The 26,822-nt window shown below is 38.3% G+C and overlaps 1 protein-coding gene across 2 annotated transcripts; it reads right to left on the reverse strand.

The window, feature by feature from the left end:
- Positions 1–236: 236 nt before the first annotated feature.
- On the reverse strand, positions 237–24,614 carry LOC137958643 (protein transport protein SEC31 homolog B-like). Of its 2 annotated transcripts, none has more exons than XM_068805723.1 (22): positions 24,244–24,614; positions 16,207–16,264; positions 15,985–16,107; positions 15,021–15,117; positions 14,904–14,940; positions 14,680–14,785; positions 14,520–14,577; positions 13,517–13,614; positions 13,253–13,372; positions 13,050–13,119; positions 12,324–12,430; positions 12,121–12,248; positions 11,476–12,031; positions 11,215–11,307; positions 4,244–4,429; positions 3,925–4,135; positions 2,756–2,871; positions 2,322–2,513; positions 1,554–1,679; positions 1,148–1,451; positions 735–973; positions 237–620 (listed from the first exon to the last, which is right to left on the reverse strand). In XM_068805723.1, the coding sequence occupies exons 1-22, from the start codon at positions 24,561–24,563 to the stop codon at positions 522–524; spliced, it is 3,444 nt and encodes a 1,147-aa protein (XP_068661824.1). In that variant the 5' UTR covers positions 24,564–24,614; the 3' UTR covers positions 237–521. The 2 variants fall into 2 exon arrangements, with proteins under 2 accessions (XP_068661824.1, XP_068661823.1); XM_068805722.1 differs by having other exon boundaries at positions 11,476–12,034.
- Between the last annotated feature and the right edge of the window lie 2,208 nt (positions 24,615–26,822).

Genomic DNA, 26,822 nt, shown 5'->3' on the forward strand with positions numbered 1-26,822 from the left:
GTGTAATGTACCTCTGATCTACTAAAGATTATTTTATATCCCTTGATAACTCTCATGCACCCAGTGTCTTCTAACATTTCTTGCCCTCGTGCGTCATTGTGATAGGCTATGCAACCTTGTGACAGGTTCTTCGTAGCCCATACAAATCCCACTTGACTGGTAGAACTCCAAACGTTCAAGATAACAACCAATAAAAAATCAACGTTAACAAGCCAGTTTAAGCTGAAACACTGGAACTACTAATGAATTAGAAGGTACAACACAACTAAACCATCAATCAAAATAATCAGGCTCCTCAATGTTCTTTGATTCTCTCATATTCATAGCAGTCGAGAGTCTCCCCTGATTGAGGGCATACTTACAATCTAAAGAGTACAAAAAGATGAAAGAGTAAGATGGGCACAAAAAGAATCCTGCAATTCTATGGAATGGCAGTTTTGTATACACTGGGTGGCACTGTAGTTGAAAAATGTCATTTGCTGCAATAAGAGAATGTGTACTAAACTAGGCATAAAAAAAAACTACCCTTGATTTAACCTTGCCTGCTTCGTTCTAATCATTCTTTTGAGGGCTGCAAGCCAGAAGTTGCACTCGTCCCAGTCACTGGTTGTTAGAAGCACCTGCCAGCAAGAAACGGGAGTCAATTTAGCTGCATAAGTGGAACATTTCTCCTTCATTCTCTCAATCATATTACCATGAGATCTGGTTCTATGAGGTCTGGTTATTATATGTACCTGGATATGTAATGCTGAAGAAAAATCACCAGCATCCAGAGCTTGGCAAAGCTGACTTAGCTTGGATACAGCATTTGGAGAAATGTCCCTACTATTAAGTTTTGCAAATAAAGCACCAATTTTCTTCGAATTGTCATCTATTTCACGCTTTTTGGCTACACCTGCTGCTGGACCCCCCAAAATTTCAGTCGTCTCATGGTACAGCCGTGTCAATGTTGCAATCACAGGCTTCAACTCAGCTGCTTGCACAACAATAGAGCAAGTAAGAATGGACGTACAATTTATAGACAAAAATAGTAAAGATCATGAATTAATCTCAAGATTGTGTGTTAACGAAAAGATACAAGAAAAAAACGAGGCTTTAGACCAATTTGAAAGATAAATATACATATATGATAAGATAGCCCCAGTACCTGGAACCTTTGAAGTGTCAACAGTCTGCACCGTTGCTGGTGGTGCTGGAGGTGCTGCAACTGGTTGCGATGGTGCTTGCTGTATAGGACTTGACGGTTGACCAGGAGCCACACCAGGTCCAGGAGCAAAACCTGGACTACTGACTGGCATAAAACCCCTTGGAGCAGTCATAGATGTTGCACCATGGGACAACTTGGCCCCAGGAACAGGACCAACCTGAGATGGTGGGGCAGCACCAAACGAACTAGGTCTGGGAGTACCAGTCAAGTATGTTGAGGGTGCTGAGGGTGTAAGGACTCCTTGCTGCGAGAAGTGGGATAGGAATGAGCCAAAGCAAAATCAAGATATCTACTAAGACTTAAGAAGATGGTATTGTATATGCTACAGAAAGGTGGGAATACAAACAGGATACAGCTGGGATCCCAAAGTAGGTTGCTGATATTGGTCCACATTTCTCAGCACAGGAGGTGTTGAAGGAATGAAGTGTCTAACAGCAGGCTGGGTGGTCACAGGAGAAGGAACAAAACTTGGCTGAGGAAAAAAAATTATGAATCAGCTTAGTAACTAGTAGTCAAGAGAAAAAAAAAGAAAAAAAACCTAAAATTACAATTTCACCAGTCACAATTCGGAATAAAATCTTTTACAGCTAAGCTCCAAAGATTTCATTGTATATCCTGAATGATGCTAATAAGTGGCACAGAATTTTTTTGTTACTCCCATTATGGCATTTTCACCCTTCAACCATAAAATCAAAACAAAAGAGAGCACATATATCCAAGTACACAAAATCCTATGAAGCAACATTTCATGTATCATGTAGAACAATAAAGAAGGGGGGAGGGGGGGAGGAATCTTCAGAATGACTGAGTTAGATAGTATCAAGAACCCTTCATAATTTACATTTTTTTCTTAATGTACAATTTACATTTCTCTATTCATATTGCTCACAGAAAATGGATTTAGACATCATAATAGTACATTACTTTTCATTTTAGTTATGATGAATGCCTTTTTCTCCTAAAACTCATGTACATATGGAATGTTGATTCTTTCTTATGCATGGATGTAAGAAGCCAGTATAAAAAGGATAAAACGAACTAAGAATAAAAAAAAAACTGCCAAAACCTTGTATTAGAATTTAAAGATAAAATCCAGCTAGAATATGAGGATTACCTGCGGAGTCTGAGAGACCTGAGAAGGGACAAATATATTGGGTGACTGAGATGGCTGAAAAGTAGTCATATAGTCTGGCTGCTTAGGCTGCACTGGTTGATGTTGCCCATCATATGACGAGCCAAATGGTTGTTGATAGGCTTCATAAGAACTGACTGGCATGTTTGTGCTCTGCAACTGCTGAGTTTTATCCTACAAAACAAATTAAAAATAAACTGAGAATGAAATTATCACTAATCACATAAGAATCTTTTGCATGTTTTTGAAAAAAAGATAAAAATCTAAAAGCAACCATTACTGAAAAAAAATCAAACTGTATTAGGTTCTTGGCACGTATTTCTTTCTTGTAATCTTTCCGCTCTTGCTCTTAATGAAATTCTCACTATTCTAAAAAGAAATGTAGAAAAACACCAGTTCATATTCCAGAAAAACACCTGATAATAATGTTGAGATGGATCAGCTACACCTAAACCAGGTTGATCAGCAGTGTAGCTCGGCTGTGTTTGGGCCTGAGAGAGGTCATCAGGCATGGACTTTGGTGCTTCTTCCCCTGCAGAAATGTGTCACTTAATAAGGCAAGATGAAACTTAGGTGACACAATAATATGTAACAAAAATTTATGCAGGAATAGAGGAAACAAAAGGCCATCAGTGCCACAAACTATGAAAATAATGTTCTCTATAAAAAATAGAAAAAAAAAAATCTCAGTAGCCAAAATGTATTGTACTTCACTGAAAGAAACTATTTTCCAGCGAGACTCTTGACATGTTAGCTGCTTTTTATATAGAAATAGATGTAATCAACAATAGTAAGGAGCCACTAAGAAACTTCAATATGCACTAATAGTGTTGAGAAAGCTCACAAATACATCTTTCTAAAAATATAAAAAAATAAAAATCAGAGTGTAAACATGTAAAACATAAGGAACATTAACATCAAATTTTGGCACAGATTAAGTTCTTATCCTCTAACCACATGTCCAAACGATTCTCTCATATTAACTTAAGCTATCATATCCAATTTGACATCACCCAACCACCCAATAGTGTAAAGTCACGCATATTATTATCAAGTACAATTAGAACCACATACCACAATCAGTAACTTATTCTATGCCTTATCAGTGACTAATTTTAACATTCATATGTATGTAGAGTTTTACTGTCATTTTTGTGTTTTATCATTTGAACAACAATAATGATCCTTGCTTTCTATGAACTAGAATGATCCTCAATACTTTTCCACTAAAGCATAAAATACCACCACATTAATACTCTTCTTGTTAATAGAGAACTCATCTGAAATCCTGCCTTAATCATGATTATAGTTAAACTTTAATCTATATCTGAGCCATACATATCTTATCCCAGGTATCTTCTTCCACTAGTGTTTTTGAAAGTTAGGTACCCTTCTCCCATATTAAAAGAAAACATACAGAACCAATCCAATGGCATGTCCTAGCATCTTTCCATAGCACCCTATACAATCAGTTCAAATGTACCAAGCAATAAGTAGAAGGTATAATGTCATGGACTCCATCATAAATGAAATAACATTGAACATGATAAGCATACTAGTTGAAACTAAAACCAAATGTAGCTACCTTCAGTGGATAAAGCAATACGATTCCATAAAATAGAAAGCTCATGAGATGAGCCATCCGTCCCCAAAAGTTTAAGATACTCCATTGCAGTAGTAAGAAGCCCTTGGCTAGCAAGCAGTTCTGCATAATTCTCAACAAGCTTGGATAATGTTGGACTAAATCGCTTCTGCCCGGTTGCTAGAGCAAATATCATAGTCTTTTCCATTAAATCCTGCACAAATATAGGCCCTTGTTAATCTTAATGTCGAACCAAATGTGACATGCATTTGCATAATTTAACAGAAAAACATGAGCATGGAAAAAGAGAATGAAACATTACCTGGAGAATGTCCACATAACTTCGACCTTCATGGTCACTCTTAAGGTTGTGTGACCAAATTTCTACAGTTTTATCAATATTTCCTGCGCAGATGTAGCAGAGAGTTGCAGCCAGTGTGTTATTGGCAGTCATTAATCTTGATGCAAGAGTATCACATAAAATGGCCCATTCCTCTCCCTGAGCTAACTGTTTAATGGTAGATGAACTTGGTAAGACAATTGCAAGACGCAGGTCTTCAAATAATAAAATGAATTTCATCAAACAATAAGTAGTTAACACTACATCAATACTGGTAAAGAAATGTTGACTGAGAATAGACAACATTATAGCAAAGAAAACTGACAAAGAAATTAACAGGAAGAAATTGTTAGTGGCAGTTTGAAAAAAGAACAATTTTTTTTATAAAAAATAAAAAAATGTCTTAACTATATATTTTGAGTTAGTGCTGCATCCAATGAGAAGGAAAATCTCATTGATTACTGTTACCAAAGAAAGGAGAATTTTTTCCTATTGTCAATGAGAAACGCCATGAAAATAAAATTGACTAGAAAGAGAGTCCCGCACAAAAAATCTCTCTCCGTGTATATATATATATATATATATATATATATATATATATATCTGTGTGTGTGTAAAGAAAAAGATTTGAGAGAGAAAGAGGGAGAGAAGTTTGAGAAAAGAGAGGAAGAAGAAGTAGAAAGGGCTGCATTCGAGTTTGTGCCAGAAAAGCACGAGCTCCCCCTCTTTTATGACCTCTTAACTTGTACTTACAAGAAAGGATAAAAATACTCTTAATTACAAAATCTCCTGTAACTCATACATACAACACTGATTTGAATGAAATTTGAAACCTAAAAGCTTAATGAAATTATCTAATAGAACCATGTTGATAAACCTCCAATTCGTTTTACTTACTCTAGAAGGAGTAAGCAGCAACTGAAGGCTAATTAGAAGAAATAACAGTTGATGATAGATTAATAAGGATGGGGGTATTTTTGGTATACTATCGGTTGAGTACTGGGGGCAAGTTGGTTACGGGGATCGTGGGTGAATATAGGTACAGGGAAGAGAGAGAATAAGGGGAATTTTGGATTTGTTTCTTAGAGCTTGGCTCAGGGAGAGTGCTGGTATCTCGAATACCAGTGGCTAGGTTGGTTTATTTCTCTCGATTTTGACAGTGAATATTCTGCGTTTATTTTCATTTTATTTGAAAACTTTCATTACTGTTATCGGGATACTTCATCATTATCGGGGGTACATCATATGGTATCAGAGCATCTAGTCGATCCTCATGGCTACTACGATAATGGAGTCGAGAGTGGATTCGGTGGAGGGAATCGTGAGTTCAGTAAGGGAGGAGGTGAGCTCGATGAAGGAGGAGGTTCGGAAGACTCTGGCCAAAGAGCAAGGGTTGACGACGTTGATAGGGCGAGTTGAACAACTATCATTAATCTATCATCAACTGTTATTTAGGGCGAGTTGAACAACTATCATTAATCTATCATCAACTGTTATTTCTTCTAATCAGCCTTCAGCTGCTGCTTACTCCTTCTATAGTAAGTAAAACGAATTGGAGGTTTATCATTACCCCCCGCCCAAACTTTCATCTTATCCTCAAGGTGAAAAACTGGAAACTGGAGCCTCATTGCCTCAAAATCCTCCCAAGTGGCTTCAAACTCTGGTAGTCCCTTCCTTTGCACCAAAACCTCTAACTGTTGCTGCCTATTTTTTTCCACTCTTCGTATATTCAAAATGGTAGCAGGTTCAACCAACATCTCTAATTCAGCAGTCAATTGTGGAGGAAGAATTGGAGATGAATGTGATATTCCTTTTGCTCGACGAAGTTGGGAGACATGAAACACCGGATGCACGAAGGACTCTTGTGGGAGTTGCAGTTTGTAAGCAACTTTTCCAACTCGTGACACCACCTCAAAAGGTCCATAAAAACGTGTTGCCAGCTTCTCATTGCGCCGAGTGACCAAAGAGCGTTGCCGATAGGGCCTGAGTTTGACAAACACGCGATCCCCAGCCTGAAACTCTTCATCCCTCCATTAAAGATCAGTCGTGGCCTTCATTCTCTGTTGAGCCCACAGTAATTGCATCTTCAAATCATCAGGATACGCATCCCGTTCCTCTAAAATATGTTCTACTTCAGAAACTGTAGTTGTTCCTGACTTATAGTGCAATAAGGAAGGAGGGTCACGTCCGTATAATACTCAGAATAGAGTGGTACCCGTAGATGAATGGAAGCTGATGTTATACCAATATTCTGCCCAGGATTACCTTTTCACCCAAGTTTTTGGTTTATCAGAAGCGAAACATCGAAGATAGGTCTCCAAACACTTGTAAACCACTTCAAATTGTCCATCTGTTTGAGGGTGGTAGGCGGTGCTGTGTCTCAAATCAGTCCCTTGGAGTTGAAAAAGTTCCTACCAGAAATGACTCATAAACACTTTGTCCCGATCTGAAATAATAGACTTGGGCACCCCATGCAATCGAATCACTTGTCTCACAAATAAATCAGCCATTGTTTTGGCTGTAAATGGGTGCCTCAACACCAAGAAGTGAGCATACTTGCTCAACCTATCCACCACCACCATAATAGTATCAAAGCCCTTTGACTTTGGCAACCCTTCAATAAAGTCCATGGTCAAATCCTCCCAAACCAGCTCTGGTAAGTCAATAGGCTGTAGAAGACCAGCTAGGGACCTTGCCAAGTGTTTGTTCTTTTGGCAAACCTCATAATTCTGAACGATTTCAGTCACTTTTTTCTTCATACCCGGCCAATATAAGTCAACAACCATTCTTCTATACGTTTTAACCTCTCCCAAATGGCCCCCAATAGGTGTGCAGTGGTACTCACGCAATAAGGTTGGAATTAGGGAAGAAGTCTCAGATAAAACCAACCTACCATTGTAAAAGAGCTGCCCATGTTCAACTTGAAACCCCACTACCTTGTCACCAGCTGCCAACCGTGTGATAATTTGTTGTAAGAATGAGTCCGCTGCCACTTCTTGTTGTAAAACATCCATATCCAGCCATTGCACCCAAAACTGCAGCTATATTCATCATTTCAGCTTTGTGAGAGAGTGCATCCGCCACTCTATTACTTGCTCCCGACCGGTATTGAATGTCAAAGTCATGGCCCATCAATTTCACCAACCAGCGTTGATATTCAACACTTACTAGACGTTGTTCCAGCAAGAATTTTAAACTTTGTTGGTCAGTTCACACCAAAAATCTCCTTCCAAGCAGGTAAGGACGCCATTTTTGAATAACCAACACATTAGCTCCTTTTCATAAATAGACTTCAGTTGGGCTCGTTCACTCAATACTTGATTGGAAAATGCAACCGGCCGTTGATCTTGCAGTAAAACAGCCCCTAGCCCATATCCAAAAACGTCAGTCTCCACAATAAACAGCTTCGAAAAATCAGGTAGAGCCAAAACTGCTACCGTAGACATGGCTTCCTTCAAACGCTCAAACGCCTCGGTTGCTTCATCCGTCCACCCAAATCTATCTTTTTTTAATTGATTCGTCAAGGGTCTAGCAATATCTCCAAAACCCGAAACAAATTTCCGGCAGTATCCTGTAAGACCAAGGAAACCCCCTTAATTCCTTAAGTGTGGTTGGTGCTGGCCAATCAACCAAAGCCTACATCTTAGTAGGATCAACCGACACCCCCTCTCTAGAGATGATATGTCCCAAGTATTCTATATTGACTCTGCCAAAAGAACACTTCGTAGAATTAGCATACAATCTGTGTTCTTTTAATTTATCCAAAACAGCCACTAAATGATCACAATGAGCACTCCAACTTGGACTATATATCAGAATATCATCGAAGAATACCAATACAAATTGCCTGAGAAAAGGTTTGAATACCTCATTCATAAGGGATTGAAATGTAGCCAGTACATTGGTAAGCCCAAAAGGCATGACCAAGAATTCGTAGTGTCCTTCATGAGTCCAGAAAGCTGTCTTGTGCACATCCGCTGCTTTCATTATGATTTGGTGGTATCCCGACTTCAAGTATAGCTTCAAAAAGACTTGTACTCCATGAAGCTCATCTAACAACTCATCGATCACGGGAATGGGAAACTTATCCGGAATAGTTTCCTTGTTAAGGGCTCTATAGTCCACACAAAATCTCCAGCTTCAGTCTTTCTTCTTGACTAAGAGCACGGGACTTGAAAAGGGCTAATGCTAGGCTGTATTATTCCAGCAGCCAACATTTCTCCCACCAATCTCTCTATTTCATCTTTTTGGATTTGGGGGTACCGATATGGACGAACACTCACCAGTGAAGCTCCATCCTTCAAAATTATAGCATGTTCCTTCTCCCTTTTTGGTGGCAACTCTTGGGGCATAGCAAAAACATCCCCAAACTTCGTCAAAACTCTCTTCACCATCGTTGTCATGTCCTCCTTCGGTTGTGACGTTACCACTGTGGTACTTCCCAACTCGACAAGAACCCCATGTCCCTCATGCTTTGATAGTACGCATCATCCCCTTCAGTGAAACCAAAGTTTTGTGCAAGGAGGGATCTCCCTGTAACACCACTGTCTCATTACCCAATCTAAACTTCATAACATGGGTTTTCCAATTCGTATACATTCCTCCTAAGGTCTCCAACCATTGTACACCCAAAATAACATCGGTGCTTCCCAATTCCAAAGGCAAAAAATCCTCCACAAACTCTATTCCTTGCAAAGTTAATTGAACCCCTTTACAAATTCCTTCCCTGGGTAGTGCCACACCTGTGCCCAATTGAACGCCATACTTCTCTGTTGGAGATAAAAGCAGATGCATTTTTTCCACCACTGTAGTGGAAATAAAATTATGGGTTGCTCCTCCATAAATGAGCACGACGACTGGTTGTTCTCCGATGCTTCCCGCAATCTTAATGGTTTTCGGAAGGGTTAACCTAACTACCGAATTCAACGACACTTCAACTATTTGAGCAGCCACCCTAACCTCTTCTTCTTGCTGTTCACACTTCCCGTCATCACCATCCTCCAAAACTTCTTCTTCCAGCTCTTGTAAAATCAGCACTTGCAGATCCTTGTTTTTACATCTATGCCCAGCTAAGAATTTTTCATCACAACAGTAGCACAAACCCCGCTCTCTCCGGTATTGGATTTCGGCTTCCGTGAGTTTCCTGAATGGCACCCTCTTTTCCATCCCATTTTTGGTCATTTCTGCCATTGTCGTGGTCCTCCCATTACCCCTAACTATGGTCCCCGTTGGTTTTGTGAGTACCCAGCCCAAACCGAGTCTGCTTAATAACTCTATTTTTCTCTTCCAACGTTTGGGCCAACTCCATGGTCCTTCCCAACCCATTGGGCTCCAACACCCTCACCTCGGCCCGAATTTCTGGCTTAAGCCCATTAACAAAGTTGGACTCCAACACCTTCTCTGGAATATCTTCCAACGTGGAAGCCAAATCCTCAAATCACCTTCTGTAATCTCTCATGGAGGCCTCCTGCTTCAACGACAGGAATTTCTCATAAGGAGAGCCTTCTTCTAAACTTCGGAACCGTTTGAGCAATAAGGACTGAAATTCTTCCCAGTTCATGTTCTTCCTCCTATTATTTTCATACTTGAACCATTTTAACGCCTCCCCTTCCAGACATACTACAACAGCTTCCAGTTTTTCAACTTGAGATACTCGGTTTAGAGAGAAATATCGTTCAGCTCAGTAAATCTAATCATCGGGGTCTTCTCCCTAAAAAACTGGCAACTCTAACCTTCTGGGTCGCACTTCAAATCGGCCCTACATATTCCGGTCAACCTCGCTACCATCTCGTCCGTTTTCGGTACCTCTCTGGATCGAGTTATCACCAACTGCCGAGTTCAGCCCTTGTTTCGCTGTCGCCGACTTACTCTGCGCAACCAGATTCCGGGTGAGTTCTTCTCGGGTACGCAAGAGCTATTCAACTCGCCCTATCAACGTCGTCAACCCTAGCTCCATAGCCGGAATCTTCCGAACCTCCTCCTTCATCGAGCTCACCTCCTCCCTTACTGAACTCACGATTCCCTCCACCAAATCCACTCTCGACACCATTCTGGTAGTAGCCATGAGGATCGACTAGATGCTCTGATACCAAATGATGTACCCCCGATAGTGATGAAGTACCCCGATAATAGTAATGAAAGTTGTCAAATAAAATGGAAATAAACACTGAATATTCACTGTCAAAATCGAGAGAAATAAACCAACCTAGCCACTGGTATTCGAGATACCAACACTCTCCCTGAGCCAAGCTCAAAGAAACAAATCCAAAATTCCCCTTATTTTCTCTCTCCCCTATACCTATATCCACCCACGATCCCTGTAACCAACTTGCCCCCACTACTCAACCGATAGTATACCAAAAATACCCCTGTCCTCATTAATCTATCATTAACTGTTATTTCTTCTAATTAGCCTTTAGCAGCTGTTTACTCTTTCTAGAGTAAGTAAAACGAATTGGAGGTTTATCACATGCATAGATAAATCAGTATATGTGAAATGACTAAAATACTCACGGACTGGTATTTTAACAATATAAATATGTCAACTATTAGCATACTATAAAAACAGATTTTTTTGAAAATGTACATAATGGGGGTTATATTGTTCACTTATTCTATTCAGTTCTAGTATACGAACCAAAATTTGGTTTCCATCGATTTTCTGTGCATGCAAATGCAAAATATTGGTCAAACAGAAACCTTTTTTCTCAAATAATGGTCATTAGTTTCTCATAGAATTGTTTTTCAAATCGGACTAACCCACCACAAGGTGTGAAAAGACATTACATATCATTGTCCTTGAAACAAACTTCAAAGGCATTTCATACACTAACAAGGTAAGTAAATATAGAACAAATTGCATGCATAAAGATAGTTAAATAATTGAAACAAAACAAATTTCAAAAAATGCAGACTAGTATAACATTCTAGCCTCAAGAAATTGAAGAACTTACTGAACACAAAAGTGCCAATGTTTCTTCCCAGGAATTTAAAGGTCTTGTGTTCACGAGCTTCATGAGATCATTTTTTACCATCGCAGAAACTATCTGAAAGTCCATCAAATTTACATCATAAAATTGACTCCTGAAAATACTATGGTACTGTATTGCAGAGTGAAGCTAACAATGGTGCTGGGAAATTTGTAAACCATGTAAGAAAAATTTGATACTTAGTGTAATTTAGCAATTCACAAAAATCAGAAAATAATCTCTAACCTTCAAGTTGGAAAAATGGCTCTTCTGGAGATACTGATCAAGAGTGCTCTCCCACAAGGATGAACCACCAAGATAAGCAATCACCAATGCATTAGCCATCCTGTTTTCAGATACACACAACGAAACTGCCGCCTTGAAGTCCCCAACAACCAAAGCACGTGTGATATCCCTATCAAGTGAAGAGTCAGCACCCTCCGAAACATTTTCATGTGTTTCACCCCCATTGGATACAGAACTACTATCAGCAACAAAGTCCTCCCCAGATGGTGGCAGAGAATTATCTGCTTTAGGGCTTTGCAGATTATTGAAGAAATCTTCTCCATTGTCAGTAGGAAGTGAACGTTCTGCCAATCCATCAGTTGTTTGAACCGTATCTGTCCTCTCATCCACAGAGACAACTTTGTCAATCTCCTGGCTAAGTTCATGTTGCAGATTATCATCATTTTCAGCAATTGGCACACTGAAACCTAAGTGGGAAAGAAGCTTCGTCCTTGCTGTTCCTTCTTCCTCAAACATAACCTTTAGGAAGCCCCAAGTTTGTCGATCATCCTCAGACCTGCTTCATACAATACAAATATAAGAAAGTTAATATAAGGGGTCAACAACATTGAAGCACTCCATAGATCCACTTCACAGATTACTTACTCAGACTCTTGTGACTTTCTCTCACATAGAACCCTCAATAAAAGCTTTTCTCCATTCTGTACCGCAGCCTCAAATTCAGTTGAGCGCTTCACTAAACTGAGTTCAGTAACTACACCATGCATATAGACCTGAGAAAGATTTAAAAGTCCATGAGCCAATAGGAAAAAATACCAAAATAAAACTACCAAAGTTGATACAGTTACCTCTGAGTTTGCTGTTGATTGACTAGGGCGAAATGAAACAAGCTTCCCACCAAAACCAAAAGATGCCCCCACAGGACGCTTCAACCACTTGGGTGCTCTTAGATGAACTACCAAAAGAAGACAGAATGAAACACCAATCAGCAAAATAATTTCCAATATAGATTATGTCAAGAATTGACATGCCTAAGCTATCTTGCAAATTCTTCTACCAACCGGCAGAATAATTTCAACTCATAGTCCATAGACGAATCCAGTTGGATCTGTTTTTCCAGCCCTTCTTCATTCTCCTGGAAAGAAATTGATTGGACTAGGTGTTCTTTCCAGCTTCCTCAACAAAGATGTCTATCATGGAATGATAATATGAAAGGAAATAACATATATGAAATAGGGATGAATTCGTCACAGATTCAAATAATTTCTTTCTGGAACAAGACAATTTTCTCTGGGTTCACATGTACACATGCCCATGCAACCCTTCCGAAGGAAATATGCAATGTCATTACAAAAAAATGAGCGTAGGCAATTAGATTAAGTTTCCAAACATGTAACGTCCCAGGAGTTGCAAAGAGCATAATACCACAAAAATTTTGAGCAAAGCCTTTTCCAGTCATGAAGGAGACAAGTAATAAAAACTTTAATTCTGAGTTCCAAAGGGGAAATTGTTTTAGTCATGAAGGAGACGAGCAGAAGTAATAAAAAGTATGATTGTGAAAGAAAAATTAGTACCTTCAGAAGAGCCAGAACTTGATAAAGTGCCAGGCAACACACCCTCTGTAGATGCCAATCTTGGACAAGCCTGCAGTAACAATAAGAAAAGTAAGAATACTCCTCACCAAGAAAAATGTATCTGAAAAATATAAGCATCAAGTATGATGATTTTGAAAAACAAAAGAAATCACCAATATGTAAAGCACAAACAAAGGTCAGACCTCCATATTGTAAATACCAATTTTCCCATCAAAAGATGAAGCAGAAATCACTCCCGGTATCATTGGATACCAATGTACATCAAAATTCCAATTGGTCCCAGCAGGCAATTCGCATACTACCTGCACAAAGTTAAATATAAGAAACTATGCTGAGATTACAAGAAATATATTTGAGAAGAGCACAGTACTGTCTCCAAGAAAAGTGAAATTAAATACAGGGAAAAAAGCTAGGTCATCAAAAGGAAAAAAAAAAAAATCTTATACCTCTGCACGTGTTGTGTCCCAACAAATAGTTCTATTATCTTTGGCACAAGTAAGCAAAAATGAATTATCACTAGGACACCACGACATTGCAAGCACACCTAGTCACCAAATAGAAAGTCTGGAATTAATTGCAAGATAGATACCAAAATACAGAAAGTCTGAAATTAAGAAGAAGAATCAGCTTCTAAAGACCCACATTCTTTCTTTTCCTTAGAATTGTTATATAATGCCGCATTGGAGCATCCATTCATTTTTCATTCAGGAACAAGAAAAAAAAAAGATGAAAGGTGTTGAAGAGCAATTATGGAAAAGTCTTACATGACTCTCATAGTAAGAATTCTCATAGAGCCAGAATTAATATGGTGGACTCTCACAGGAAGAGGTCTCACAAATAAGTCTAAGTTAAAGGTGTTTTAGTTATGTAAATCCTCTATTTATGTTCAGTTATTTAATTGTTCTAGAACTCATCTTTTAATGTTTAACTTTGGATTTACATCTTCTTCAAAAAAAAAAACTTTGGATGTAACTGGGACAAAGATAATTTAATTGTAATTGGATTCTACTTGTTTCCTCTATTATAAATAGAGGCTCATTGTACTTGAATTACAACAAGTTAGTGAAGTTTTTCTCTTTTCCAAAAATTCAACAAAAAGTCTAAATAAAAGTATACAAATGATCCACTAAAAAAATGCTATCCACATCTAAACTCTTCCATTGATCTAAATTCACAAAAAACAAACATGTGACTTAAGCATGCAAATTAGACGCCTCTAGAAATGTGCATATTTACTTGAAAAGCTACTAGCAGTAGAACATTAAAAGAAACAAGGCTAGCACAAAAGAAGACAATAGCCATTTAAAAAACACAACAACCAATCAGTCAAGGAAAGCTAAATGACCAGAATCAGAAAGAAGTAGTGAAAATTGCACAGCAACATGTGAAATGGCCAGGAAAAACAAAAAACCTATAGTGTGTAACTATCTGACTGTTATATAAGCAGACCTTTGTTATGGCCAACAAACTCCTTGATCGGTGATATTGTGTTCCTCACATCCCAAGCCTGGAAATAAACAGTCCGAAGAGTAATTAACTTAAACAACTTCACCTTCATATCTAAAAAAGCAAAAACATTGATCAACAAATCCAAAACAATGTCGCTTACACTCAGAGAAGGGTAATTGTCATCATCAGAAGCAACAATAAGATGGGTGGCATTATCAGGGTGCCACTGCAACACTGAACATCGCCTACGTTTGGAATCTGAAAAACTGTTATACATGTATAAAACATTCAGCTACAACAGATCTCACAGAACATTTAAGTGAGCCAATGTAAATAGCTTGAAAAAAATGGATCCATGACACTTGAATCAAGTAAAAAACTTGCCTAATCACTGGTTTCTGCCGTTTTAAATCCCAAATGACTGAAAAGTTACAGGAGTTATCAATTTCATAGTGCACACAGCATCAAAATAATGAATTTGATCAGTGAACATGCATGTACCAGTTGCTCCATTGGAAGAAGTAGATGCTAGTATGTGTTGCACTTTGTGGTTCCATGACAGAAAAGACACTTCCTCTTGTGAACCAGATGCTGAACTCTACAGCAATTTAACAAGCTATGTCAGATATTGGAACAAATTGGTTGAAGAATCATAATTACCCAAAATTTTCCATGAATACCTTAATTAGTGAATTGCTTTTCATTAAAAAACAATAATGAATATAACTAAGAGGAAAAGAAGGCTCAGGCCTCCGAGCATAAGGAGTGAGGGACCAACTCAAACCTCAGAATTGAGGGGAAGAACATTTCCCACTACAATTTGGGAGCAGGTGACAACATCTTTAGCCAAGGAATTTGTCGTGCTGCTTGCCTAGGACACATTGCCACATGATAGTGAGGGGGCCAAAACATCTCCATCTTGTGGCAATATATCCTGAATCAAAACATCAAACAGCCAGAACTAAAGCCAGTCATGGAAAACATTATTCTCTAAATAACCTATTAAAAACAACTCTCCTCAACATCCAAACATACATTCAGTTAGAAGATATAACTTGTGTTTACATAGGTTTCTAGGAAAGTGTTTTCCTATTAAAATCTTATTTCTAAGAGTGTAAAGACAGAAGGGCATTAGTGTCTTTTATCAGTCTTTTGTGTTATAAATAGGTGAGAAGAGGGAACCTAAGAACCTTCTCTTCCACGATTAAACGTTGAGTAAAGTTTCTTCTCCAACCCTCTCTCTCGCGTTGCCTCTTTACTTTATTTCAAGTTCATAAATTTTCACATGGTATCAGAGGGACAGTCCTGAGATGGAGAAGACAATGGAGAGGAAAAGAAGAGGAAGAAGAACAAGAAAAAAAGGAATAATAACAACATGGTTGAACGAAACATCAGGAAAGGCAGCGCTAAGACTCCATAGGTATCAATTTAAAAAAAATAAAATTAAAAGAAAAGATATACATACTTTAAGGACAGGAAAGAAATGAGGCTCTTTTGGGTTTGTAAGATCCCAAATGCAGATTTCCCCACCATCAGCACCTGTAGCAAGCATATTTGGAGAATTGATGTTGAACTCTAAACCACGAACCTGTTGGTGAGACAGAAACACATCTTATAAACCATACACTCAAAAAATAGAAATAATAATAATCATAAGAAGTGAGATGAAAACAGTTAATAAACTTACAGGTCCGGCAAGCTTTTGAAGGCGAGCAACAAAAGCATCATCCTCATCGCCCTCTGAACTGCAAAAGAAGTGTTCTTCCAAAATAAGAATGGTATCTTAGCTGTACTAAACAAAAATTTGTCTATTCATGAAGGAAAAAAAAGGATGAAATAGGATTTTCATATGAGCACGTCTTTACCTGTAGTATTCACGACTACTTTTTTCTTAACTATTTTCCTTTAAACATGAAATCAAAAGTTCTCATGACGGTGACTTGATAATAAATTGCTAACCACATAAATGGAAGGAATGTGGTCAAATCTGGCTAAGACCACTTCTCAACAAGCTGGTGCCCACAAATCTACACCAAAAGTAATCTTGTTTCCTTTGAAGGTTTTATTAAAATTGTCCACCACCTGGAGATGGAATCGGTTTATTTAATGCTTCCATTCTCCTCACAAATAAAAGAGATTTCAGACAAACTTTCTTGACATTCTTGCTATATCTTAAATTTACCCTATTAATCATCAAACTCCCTTGTAGGCATTGAACTGTCATTAACCTGCAAAATCAACTTTTTCTAATCCGTTTCCCCAGCCTAATTTCCAGTTCTGAGGCCTTGTTGGGGATGCATCATAGCTAGTACCAGAATGGGAAAAGTTTATTACAACTCATAGCACCAGGAAATTGTCAAGAGGTTGGCCAATACAACCTAAAAGACTAGTCGTTTAAGTGTGGAAACCCAACCTAATCAAGAGAGGTGGACCAGAACAACCTCTGACACCCACCCCGCCCCTGACCGCTCCCCGCGGGATTCGAAAGCGGGACGTTCCGGACCTAGCTCTGATACCATGTCAAGAGGTTGGCCAATACAACCTAAAAGACTTGTCGTTTAAGTGCGGAAAGCCAACCTAATCAAGAGAGGTGGACCGGAACCACCTCTGACATAAATTCCTTTGAAAAGTAAAGACTTGCTTGTGATGCAGATTAAAGGCATAGTTAACACCAACAAACAGTTTACCACAGCAAATATGACAATGCATCAGCCACCTATTCTACTATTCAAATTCATGATAGTCCCCTGGATCAGAGAGATGACCACTTGAAAAAAATAGAAAGCCTCCTATTGTGAAACATATTATTGTGTACGGCAACCTGCATTGCAGCTGCCTTTATAAGGTACTGAAAGCCTCTCCACACACACATCTAGCTCCCGAATACTACAAATGCGGGGGAAACAAAACTTATGGGTCCTAAAACGACATATAATGAAACGAGACACCCTTATGCTATCGTGATGTGTTAGATCAGAGCCACACTGCAATTTTACTATGACCAGATACAAGAAAAAAAATCATCTTTCCACATACATATTTTTTATTCCAAACATAGACTAAAGAAATGACCAAAAAATGTGTCCATCTAGCAAATGCTGAATTATCATACAATTCCAGAGACTCACTAAACTGGAACCAACCTGTTACTGCACAACTCATCAAATAGAATTGGCACAATTTTTTCCACAAACATGCCCCTCCAGCTTTCATTGCAATTCTCAAACTACAGAATGTGTCACAGCCTGTTTTTCAATAGACAAGCACCAAAATGCACTTCACTACACTCGCTATACAAAGTTTCACTCCTCTCTCGTGAATAAAAGGGCCTTCAGAAATTTAAAAGCATTCAAACAGAGAAAGAAAGAAACATGCGAAGTTAGGTAGAAGGCTTAAACTCAGCGATAATTAAGTTTTATATCATATTTCCTACATCCAAAGGACTCAATAATAGTTTCCGGTTTTCTTTGAAGACGGACGCCATCTAGATCCCAGCCTTCAATTTGTATTTTTAAGCAGAGGTGAAGCAACCTTTCAGTTGATATTAGAATGTAATTTATTTTTTGGTTATTTCATTGTTATGTAAGTTTGTAAATTTACTGTTTTACCCCTCTATTGTATAAAACTTCCATTGTAATTTGTAAACAGCAACCATACCAGAAAATAAAGATTGAATCTGTTTTTTGTCTTCTCGGCTGTGCCTCCCCGACGACAGAGCTCAACGGCTCTCTGTTCGTCTGATTTTCTAACATGGTATCAGAGCGGATGATCCGCCTTCTCTGATTTTTTTCGGACAACGGACATTCCTCCGTCTCTCTCGCCTATTTTCGGTGATTATTTCCGGCGACGATCACCGGCCAGCCCATTATTTCCGACAGAGGGGTTTCCGTCTTCTTTTTTATCTCTGTTCGGAAGGGGCTCCGCGATTCAAGGTATCGGGAGGCTATTTCTGATGTTTCCGGTGTTCTGCAGAGGTTAGGTTCCTCACTCCGTTGATTATTTCCGGCAAAGAGGTTAGATTTCGCCCCTCTTTTATTTTTCGTCTGGATTCTGTTGCCGAGAGGTTGGATATGCTTGCTGCGTTCAATCTCTGGATTTTAGGTGCCGATTTTGGGCGTTTTCTTTGAAGAGATATCAGATCTCTGGATTTTTTGTTGGCCGAGAGGTTGGCCTTATTCGTGTGATTAGTTGGATTTCTGGTTGGCCGAGAGGTTAACATTTTTTGGGTGTTCACATTGAAGTCTCGAGGACAGTGAATATTTTGGTTCGTTCTCTGGATTATTCCCGCTCGATTTTTTTTTTCGAGCTCACTGTTGGATTATGAGGTTGTGTAAAAGGATTTGATTCTTTTTTTTGGAGAGATTTGGTGGAGAAATTTTTTTGGAGCTGCATTGGTAGTCAGCTTCGGTCAGTGCTCCATGGAGACTTATTCATCGACGGGTGCTTCCGATTCTAGTCTTCATACCAGTTCGACTCGTTCCGTTTTTTAAGAACCATCGAACCCCTATTATATTCACCATTCGGACAGTCCCTAGCAAGTTCTTGTCTCGTAGCTGCTTACCGGTGAAAATTACATTAGTTGGAGTCGTGCGATGTTAATTGCCCTATCAGTGAAGAACAAAGTGGGCTTCATCGATGGTTCCATCCCTGAACCTCAAAGTGTTGATCCTATTTTGCTCAACTCCTGGACCCAGAATAATAATATGGTCATCTCTTGGATCTTAAACTCGGTTTCCAAAGAAATTTTTGCGAGTGTTATTTTTGCTGCTTCTGCTCGAGAAATTTGGCTTGACCTTCTGGATCGTTTTCAACAGCGAAACGGCCCTCGCATTTTTCAGCTTAAACGAGAATTGATGAACTTGCGTCAAGACAAGGATTCCTTTAACACTTATTTCACCAAGCTAAAAACCATTTGGGAAGAACTGAGCAATTATCGTCCTAATTGCTCTTGTGGGAAATGCTCTTGTGGTGGCGTTAAAAATCTTATTGATTACCACCATATGGAGTATATCATGTCATTCTTAATGGGCCTTGATGATTCTTTCTCCCAAGTTCGTGGTCAGTTGCTCCTTATGGATCCGATGCCCCCTATTAATCGTGTTTTTTCTCTGGTTATCCAAGAGGAACAACAAAGGAGGACTACTCATGCCTCAAGTTCGAACACTCCCACTTACACGATGGCATTTGCAGTTAAATCTGGGAAGACAGAAGTTACTATACCTAGCTCACAAACCTCTCAGAAATTTCATTCAAATTACAGTGCTCCACGGAATTCGAATTACAATGCTTCCCGAAATCAGGATTACAGTGCTCCCCGAAATCAGAACAAGGACCGGTATTGTACTCATTGCAAGAATGTTGGTCATACTATTGCTCGTTGCTACAAGCTCCATGGCTATCCGCATGGATCTACATCCAAAACCAACCACAATTCTCATGCTGCTACTCATCAAGTTTCTACTGAAGCTGATAACCAAGGTTCTACTTCTGTTGGGAGTTTTGTTCAGAATCTAGACTCAAATCAATATCAGCAACTCATGTCAATGCTTTCAACACACCTGAGTAGCTCAGCAAAGGTCACCACTACTCCGGAATCTTCTACATCCAACTGCTTGGCAGGTATTTGTTTTTCTGTGTCCTTAAATCCTCTAATTTCTTCACCTCATTTCTGGATTGTCGACTCAGGAGCTACTCGACATATTTGCTTTCAAGCTCATGTTTTCGTTTCCTTGCATGCTATACCTCACACTACAGTTACTTTGCCCAATAATTCTCAACTTTTGGTCCACTTTGCTGGTGATATTAAATTGCATTCTCACATTGTGCTTAAAGACGTACTGTTTGTTCCTCAATTCAAATTCAACTTGATCTCTGTTAGTGCTTTAGTTACTGACTCTGGCCTTACAGTAAGTTTCCTTCCTGATTGTTTTATTCTCCAGGATCTATCCACCCAGAGGACGATTGGCAAGGGTGACAAAGTCCAAGATCTCTATGTCCTCAGCACTCAAAATTTGAATTCTGTTTCTCATGCTTTTGTAAACAATGTTTCTGCCCATGTTTGGCATAATAGGCTAGGACACATTTCTTTCAAGATATTTGATTTCTTGAAAGATCGGTTGAACTGTGATGTAACTAGATTATATAAATCGGATCCTTGTTATATTTGTCCTCTTGCTAAACAACGTAGGCTATCTTTAGAATCCCATAATCATTTGTCAAAATTTCCTTTTGATCTTGTGCACCTTCCTGATTGTTTTATTCTCCAGGATCTATCCACCCAGAGGACGATTGGCAAGGGTGACAAAGTCCAAGATCTCTATGTCCTCAGCACTCAAAATTTGAATTCTGTTTCTCATGCTTTTGTAAACAATGTTTCTGCCCATGTTTGGCATAATAGGCTAGGACACATTTCTTTCAAGATATTTGATTTCTTGAAAGATCGGTTGAACTGTGATGTAACTAGATTATATAAATCGGATCCTTGTTATATTTGTCCTCTTGCTAAACAACGTAGGCTATCTTTAGAATCCCATAATCATTTGTCAAAATTTCCTTTTGATCTTGTGCACTGTTATATTTGGGGACCATATCAAACTGTTTCTTATACTGGTCATCGTTTTTTCTTAACTCTTGTTGATGATTGTACTAGATTTACTTGGATTTATCTATTGAAGACTAAATCTGATGCTGTTTCTGTGATACCGCGTTTTTTTAACATGGTTTCTACGCAGTTTAATGCCAAAATCAAGGTTTTTCGATCTGATAATGCACCTGAGTTATCTTTTGTTGAATTTTTTCAAGCTCAAGGAGTTTTGCACCAATTTTCATGTGTTGAACGACCTCAGCAAAACTCGGTTGTTGAAAGAAAACATCAACACCTTTGAATGTGGCACGGTCATTGTTCTTTCAATCCCGCATTTCAGTCTCTTTTTGGACAGAGTGTATTCTTACTGCGGCTTTCTTGATTAATAGAACTCCTTCTCCTCTCTTGCAACACAAACACACCCTTTCATTTGCTCTACAACACATCTCCTGATTATTCTCTCTTTCGAGTCTTTGGCTGTTTAACTTTCGTTTCCACCTTAGCTGCTCATCGCACCAAGTTCCACCCTCGTGCTCGGGTTTGTGTGTTTCTTGGTTATCCAGCTGGTGCGAAAGGTTAAAAATTCTATGATGTGGAGACCAAACAGGTTTTTCTTTCAAGAGATGTCGTGTTCCATGAGGATGTTTTCCCTTTTCATACTATTACAAGTTCAGATCAAGTTACTGATCCCTTTCTTGATTTGGTTCTGCCCCACTCCTCCATCCAAGCTCATCCTCTTCCCGAACTTGATTTTTCACCTATTCATGATTCACCGGTTATTTCTGATGTTTCAGTTGATGATCTTCCACCTCATGATCTTCCTACACTTGTTCTTTCCTCATCCGCTGGTGCTATTATTCGAAAATCTACTCGGAAGACTCATACACCTCATTACTTGCAGGATTATCACTGCAATTTAATTGTTGGTTCTCCTCCATCTACTTCACCCTCTTCGTCTTATCCAATCTCTAACTCCATTTCTTACCTGCCCTTTCTGATTCGCACCGACATTTTGCACTCAGTTTATCTTCTCAGGTTGAACCTCAATACTATCACCAAGCAGTGAAGTGTCCTAAATGGAGGTTGGCTATGCGTGAGGAGTTAGACGCTCTGGAAGCAAACAACACTTGGACCGTCACTTCTCTGCCTCCTGATAAACATACCATTGGATGCAAATGGGTTTATAAAATCAAGCTTAACTATTATGGTTCCCTGGAGCGATATAAGGCTCGTTTGGTAGCTAAAGGCTATACCCAACAAGAAGGTTTGAATTTTGTTGACATTTTTTCTCCAGTGGCCAAATTGGTCACTGTGAAGGTTCTTCTTGCTCTTGCTGCCTCCCATAGTTGGCATCTAGCTCAGCTTGATGTCAACAACGCGTTTTTAAATGGTGATCCTTTTGAAGCCTATATGGATCTCCCTCTTGGCTACCTTCGACAGGGGGAGTCATCTTCCTCTCACAACAAACTAGTTTGCAAGCTTCACAAGTCCCTTTATGGTTTCAAACAGGCTTCGCGACAATGGTATTCCAAATTTTCTCAGGTTTTAGTCACTTTTGGTTTTCTTCAATCGAAATCCGATTACTCTCTTTTTACAAAAGGTCATGGCCCCTCCTTTGTCGCACTATTGGTTTATGTAGATGATATCATCCTTACTGGTCCTTCCTCTCACGTTATTACTGAGCTCAAAAACTTTCTGCATACTCAATTTAAGCTTAAGGATCTTGGTTGTCTCAAGCACTTCCTTGGTCTTGAGATTGCTCATTCCAAGCAAGGCATAGTGCTTTCCCAACGCCATTACACCTTATAATTACTTTAAGACACAGGTTACTTGGCTTGTAAACCAACTTCTGTTCCAATGGATCCCAAGCCTCGTTTAAATGCCACTGAAGGTGACCTCCTTCCTGATATAACTCACTATAGGCGGCTTGTTGGGAAACTTTTTTACCTCACTTTATCTCGCCCCGATATTACTTTTACTGTTCACAAACTCACTCAATTCGTGGCCCAACCCCGTCTTCCTCATCTCAAGGCAGTGCATCACCTGCTTCGTTATCTCAAGAATAGTCCTAGTCAAGGGTTGTTGTTTTCCTCTACTTCTTCCTTGAAGATGCGCGCTTACTCTAATGCTTGTGCTCCAGTTCATTTACAGGCTTTTTCTGATGCTGATTGGGGATCATGTCTTGATTCTCACCGATCTACTACCGGTTTTTGCATATTTATTGGTGATTCTTTAGTCTCTTGGAAGGCCAAAAAGCAAACCACCGTCTCTCGCTCCTCTGCCGAGGCTGAATATAGAGCTCTTTTTTCTACTACCAGTGAACTTATTTGGTTACAACAACTTCTTCAAGATTTTCAGGTCAAGGTTCACTCTCCTGCGCTGTTATACTGCAACAATCAAGTTGCGATACATATTGCTTCTAACCTCACATTTCATGAGCGTACAAAACATATTGAGATAGATTGTCATTTTGTTCGTGAACGGGTTACTTCGGGCGCCCTCAAGTTACTTCCCATTCGTTCTCAGTACCAGTTAGCCGACATGTTCACTAAACCTCTTCCTTCTACCTAACTTTTTTCTTTGTTGTCCAAAATGGCTATAAAAAACATTTACAAGCCACCTTGAGGGGGAGTATTAGAATGTAATTTATTTTTTGGTTATTTCATTATTATGTAAGTTTGTAAATTTACTGTTTTACCCCTCTATTGTATAAAACTTCCATTGTAACATGTAAACAGCATCCATACCAAAAAATAAAGATTGAATCTGTTTTTCATCTTCTCGGCTGTGCCTCCCCGACGACAGAGCTCAACGGCTGTCTGTTCGTCTGATTTTCTAACAGTTGACTAGTGAGACAAGAAATGCTAACCTCAATTCAAAGTGGAAAAAACAGAGAAAGAGCTAAGAGCGAAGTTATAAACGGGGAAAAGATTAATTAGGAACATGAATAATAAAATATATAACAATCAGAAGTTAGACAAGAATGCTGAGAGAACGTGAAAGAAGCACAATAGAACAAAAATCTTCCAATCTAAGATAGACAACTTAAGAAGCCATGAGAACATCAGATCTATAAAAGGATAAAGTTCTTAATTTTACTAACTTTGCCGTCAAACTTTAACGTGAATTCGATGTAAATACCTGATTAATTTAAGAGGATTCCAAACACTAACACTGCCATCAACTAGACCACCAGCAATGAGACCCAAGTCAAATTCGTCTGACGCTGATCCAAGATTGCCACCCCACGAAAGCCGATGAAAGCGCTCAGTGCTGGCACACTCTCCGACAACGGGTAATTCCGCATCATCGGATTGGAAATCGAGTTTAAAGATCTCCAGATTCGCCGACGAACTGAAGGACAGATCGACAGCTCCCGCCATGGTCCCAGCGGCAAGGTAAGGTGACGCCGGCGCAAAGGCGACCGTCGCCGATCTAGAAGCGCCTTTGATGCAGGCCATGGCTGAATCCGAGATTCAGCAGAGAGTAGATCTAAGGAATTTGGAAGTGTTTTGTCCCCGGGAAACGTATTAAACTAAATTATCCATACCCCTCTTAGAGGATTTTGGTAAAATATTTATCTCCAATGAAGGGAAAGTTTTAAATATCTTATATACATGCATAACAAAATTATAACAATTAATTTTTAAGGGTTAACATAATTACATATCATGTCCCAGATTTTGTTATAATTAAAATATTGTTATTAAAAATATTCATCATGTTGATCGTTTTTCCTGTCTTCATGCAACCGTCTGATGTTTGGTCATAGTACTTATGTCTACACTTGAAACAAAATGAGTTATACATAATGAAAGACTAGATGGAGGTAAAAGGTGAGTGATCCAGTACCACTTTAATGCTTCTTAGATTAGTTTTCTTATGATTTCTCTCTACTTAATTGTTTAAAAGGCGAGAGAAGCTAAGGGCATGCTAGTGTGCAGCGTAAGTGAAGTGTATTTCTTTAATGCTTCTTAGATTAGTTTTCTTATGATTTCTCTCTACTTAATTGTTTAAAAGGCGAGAGAAGCTAAAGGCATGCTAGTGTGCAGCGTAAGTGAAGTGTATTTTACTTACGTTGGGGAAAGTGGGTTGAAACCCGTTAGTGCGCCCTGTAAGTGACAATTGTATTTCATTTTTCCCCATTTCAGGCATAAGACGATGGTAAGTGAAACCCGAGGGGTTGACCTCGGATTTTACTTACCATCGTTCAAATACATCTCGCTGTCGGAAAGGATCGGGGAGGAACTTCTGTCAAACGAGGTTTTGGAGAGAAAAAAAATTCTCTCTCATGACCTTCGGCTTCTCTTGTCTCTCGGCCTCCCTCTTTGCTCCCTCTCGGTGTACCGTTGGACCACAACCTCTGTTGCTGTTGGCCATTGGCCTGCCGCCTTCGTCGCCATTGCCCGCTGACCCGTCGACGTAGTCACCTGCCACTGAGGAAGAAGAAGCGTGCAGGAAAACGATGGTTTAATTTTTCCTAAGTTAGGAAAAATTAAACTGTCGTAAAAATAATAATTTATATTTTTATTTATAAAATAATATTTTAATTAATTAATATATTTATTTCATAATTACTATATTAAATTAGTGATTTAATAGTCATAATTAAAATATGCTAAAATAAATACTTGATAAATTGTTTTGGTTTAATTATCCCATTGCTATAATTAATTAAACCAATGGTTTAAAATTTTGTGACGATATATTATTAATTAATAATACATAAAAATATATTATGTTATTGATAAATATATATTTATTTATTATATTAAATTAGTGGTTTTTAATGTTAAAACATATCTTATGTTATTAAAAATAATTTATTTATTTATTATATTCACTTGTGTTATTTTTTATTTATTTTTAATAATTTATATTAGTCGCACGTACTCAGAGGGAGTCTGCAATACAATCTGCAAGAGCATCATATTATTGAGATATTTTAGCAATTCAAATGTGGCAAAATTATTGACTATTATATTTTAATGTCACTAAATATTTTTTATGATGTACTTTTGTATGAACATATATAATTTTTTATATTAAAAAGTTGATTGAGTTATATTTGTATTATTTTTATTTTTATCATTACAATATTTGTGTAGTGCGATATTTGTATAATTATTTTATATTTAGATATTACAAAATTAAAATTTGATTACAATTTTAATAATACAAAAGTAAGCATTTGTTTAATTATTATATTTAATATATTTTATTTATTAACTAATATTAATTTAATTTCCTGATAATCAGATATATCAAAATATTTTATTTAATAAATAATTTATATGCACTTTACACCACACTTTCCATTGTGCACACTAACACAAACAAATACGTTATACTGCACTTTCCATTGTGCACACTAACACAAACAAGTACTTTATATTCCCTCTCACTTTCCACAGGGAAAGTACTTTTCATTATATTTAATTTCCCTCTGTTCTTACATTGTGCACTAACCCCCTAAGTGTGTGTTTTGCTAACAAAAAAGTGTAGAAAAAGGTATCATATGAAAACTGTCCTCTTGACCAAAATCTTCCAATATTTGTACCAGTTTTTATAGACGATGTTTTTTTTTTGTCTTACCTTTGAGTGAATATTAAAAAAGATAGGAAACTAGTTTCCTTTGTTTCCATAGGAAACTATAGGGAAAATAAACCAAGAAGTTACCTCTTAATTTGATTTTTTGTATTATTTATAAAAATTAAATT

Source organism: Aristolochia californica, unplaced genomic scaffold (assembly GCF_029961685.1).
Source record: "Aristolochia californica isolate CCGP_79_NKW_82.1479 unplaced genomic scaffold, dmAriCali1.0.hap1 SCAF_3, whole genome shotgun sequence".
Lineage (NCBI taxonomy): Eukaryota > Viridiplantae > Streptophyta > Magnoliopsida > Piperales > Aristolochiaceae > Aristolochia > Aristolochia californica.

Excerpts from the sequence above, each read along its gene's own strand:
- LOC137958643 (XM_068805722.1), bottom strand. The coding sequence starts at position 24,563 with ATGGCCTGCATCAAAGGCGCTTCTAGATCGGCGACGGTCGCCTTTGCG. Across the intron at positions 14,941-15,020 it reads TTCTTCCAATGGAGCAACTG|TCATTTGGGATTTAAAACGG; the intron begins GTACATGCATGT and ends GTAACTTTTCAG. Across the intron at positions 2,872-3,924 it reads TATTGCTTTATCCACTGAAG|GGGAAGAAGCACCAAAGTCC; the intron begins GTAGCTACATTT and ends ACATTTCTGCAG.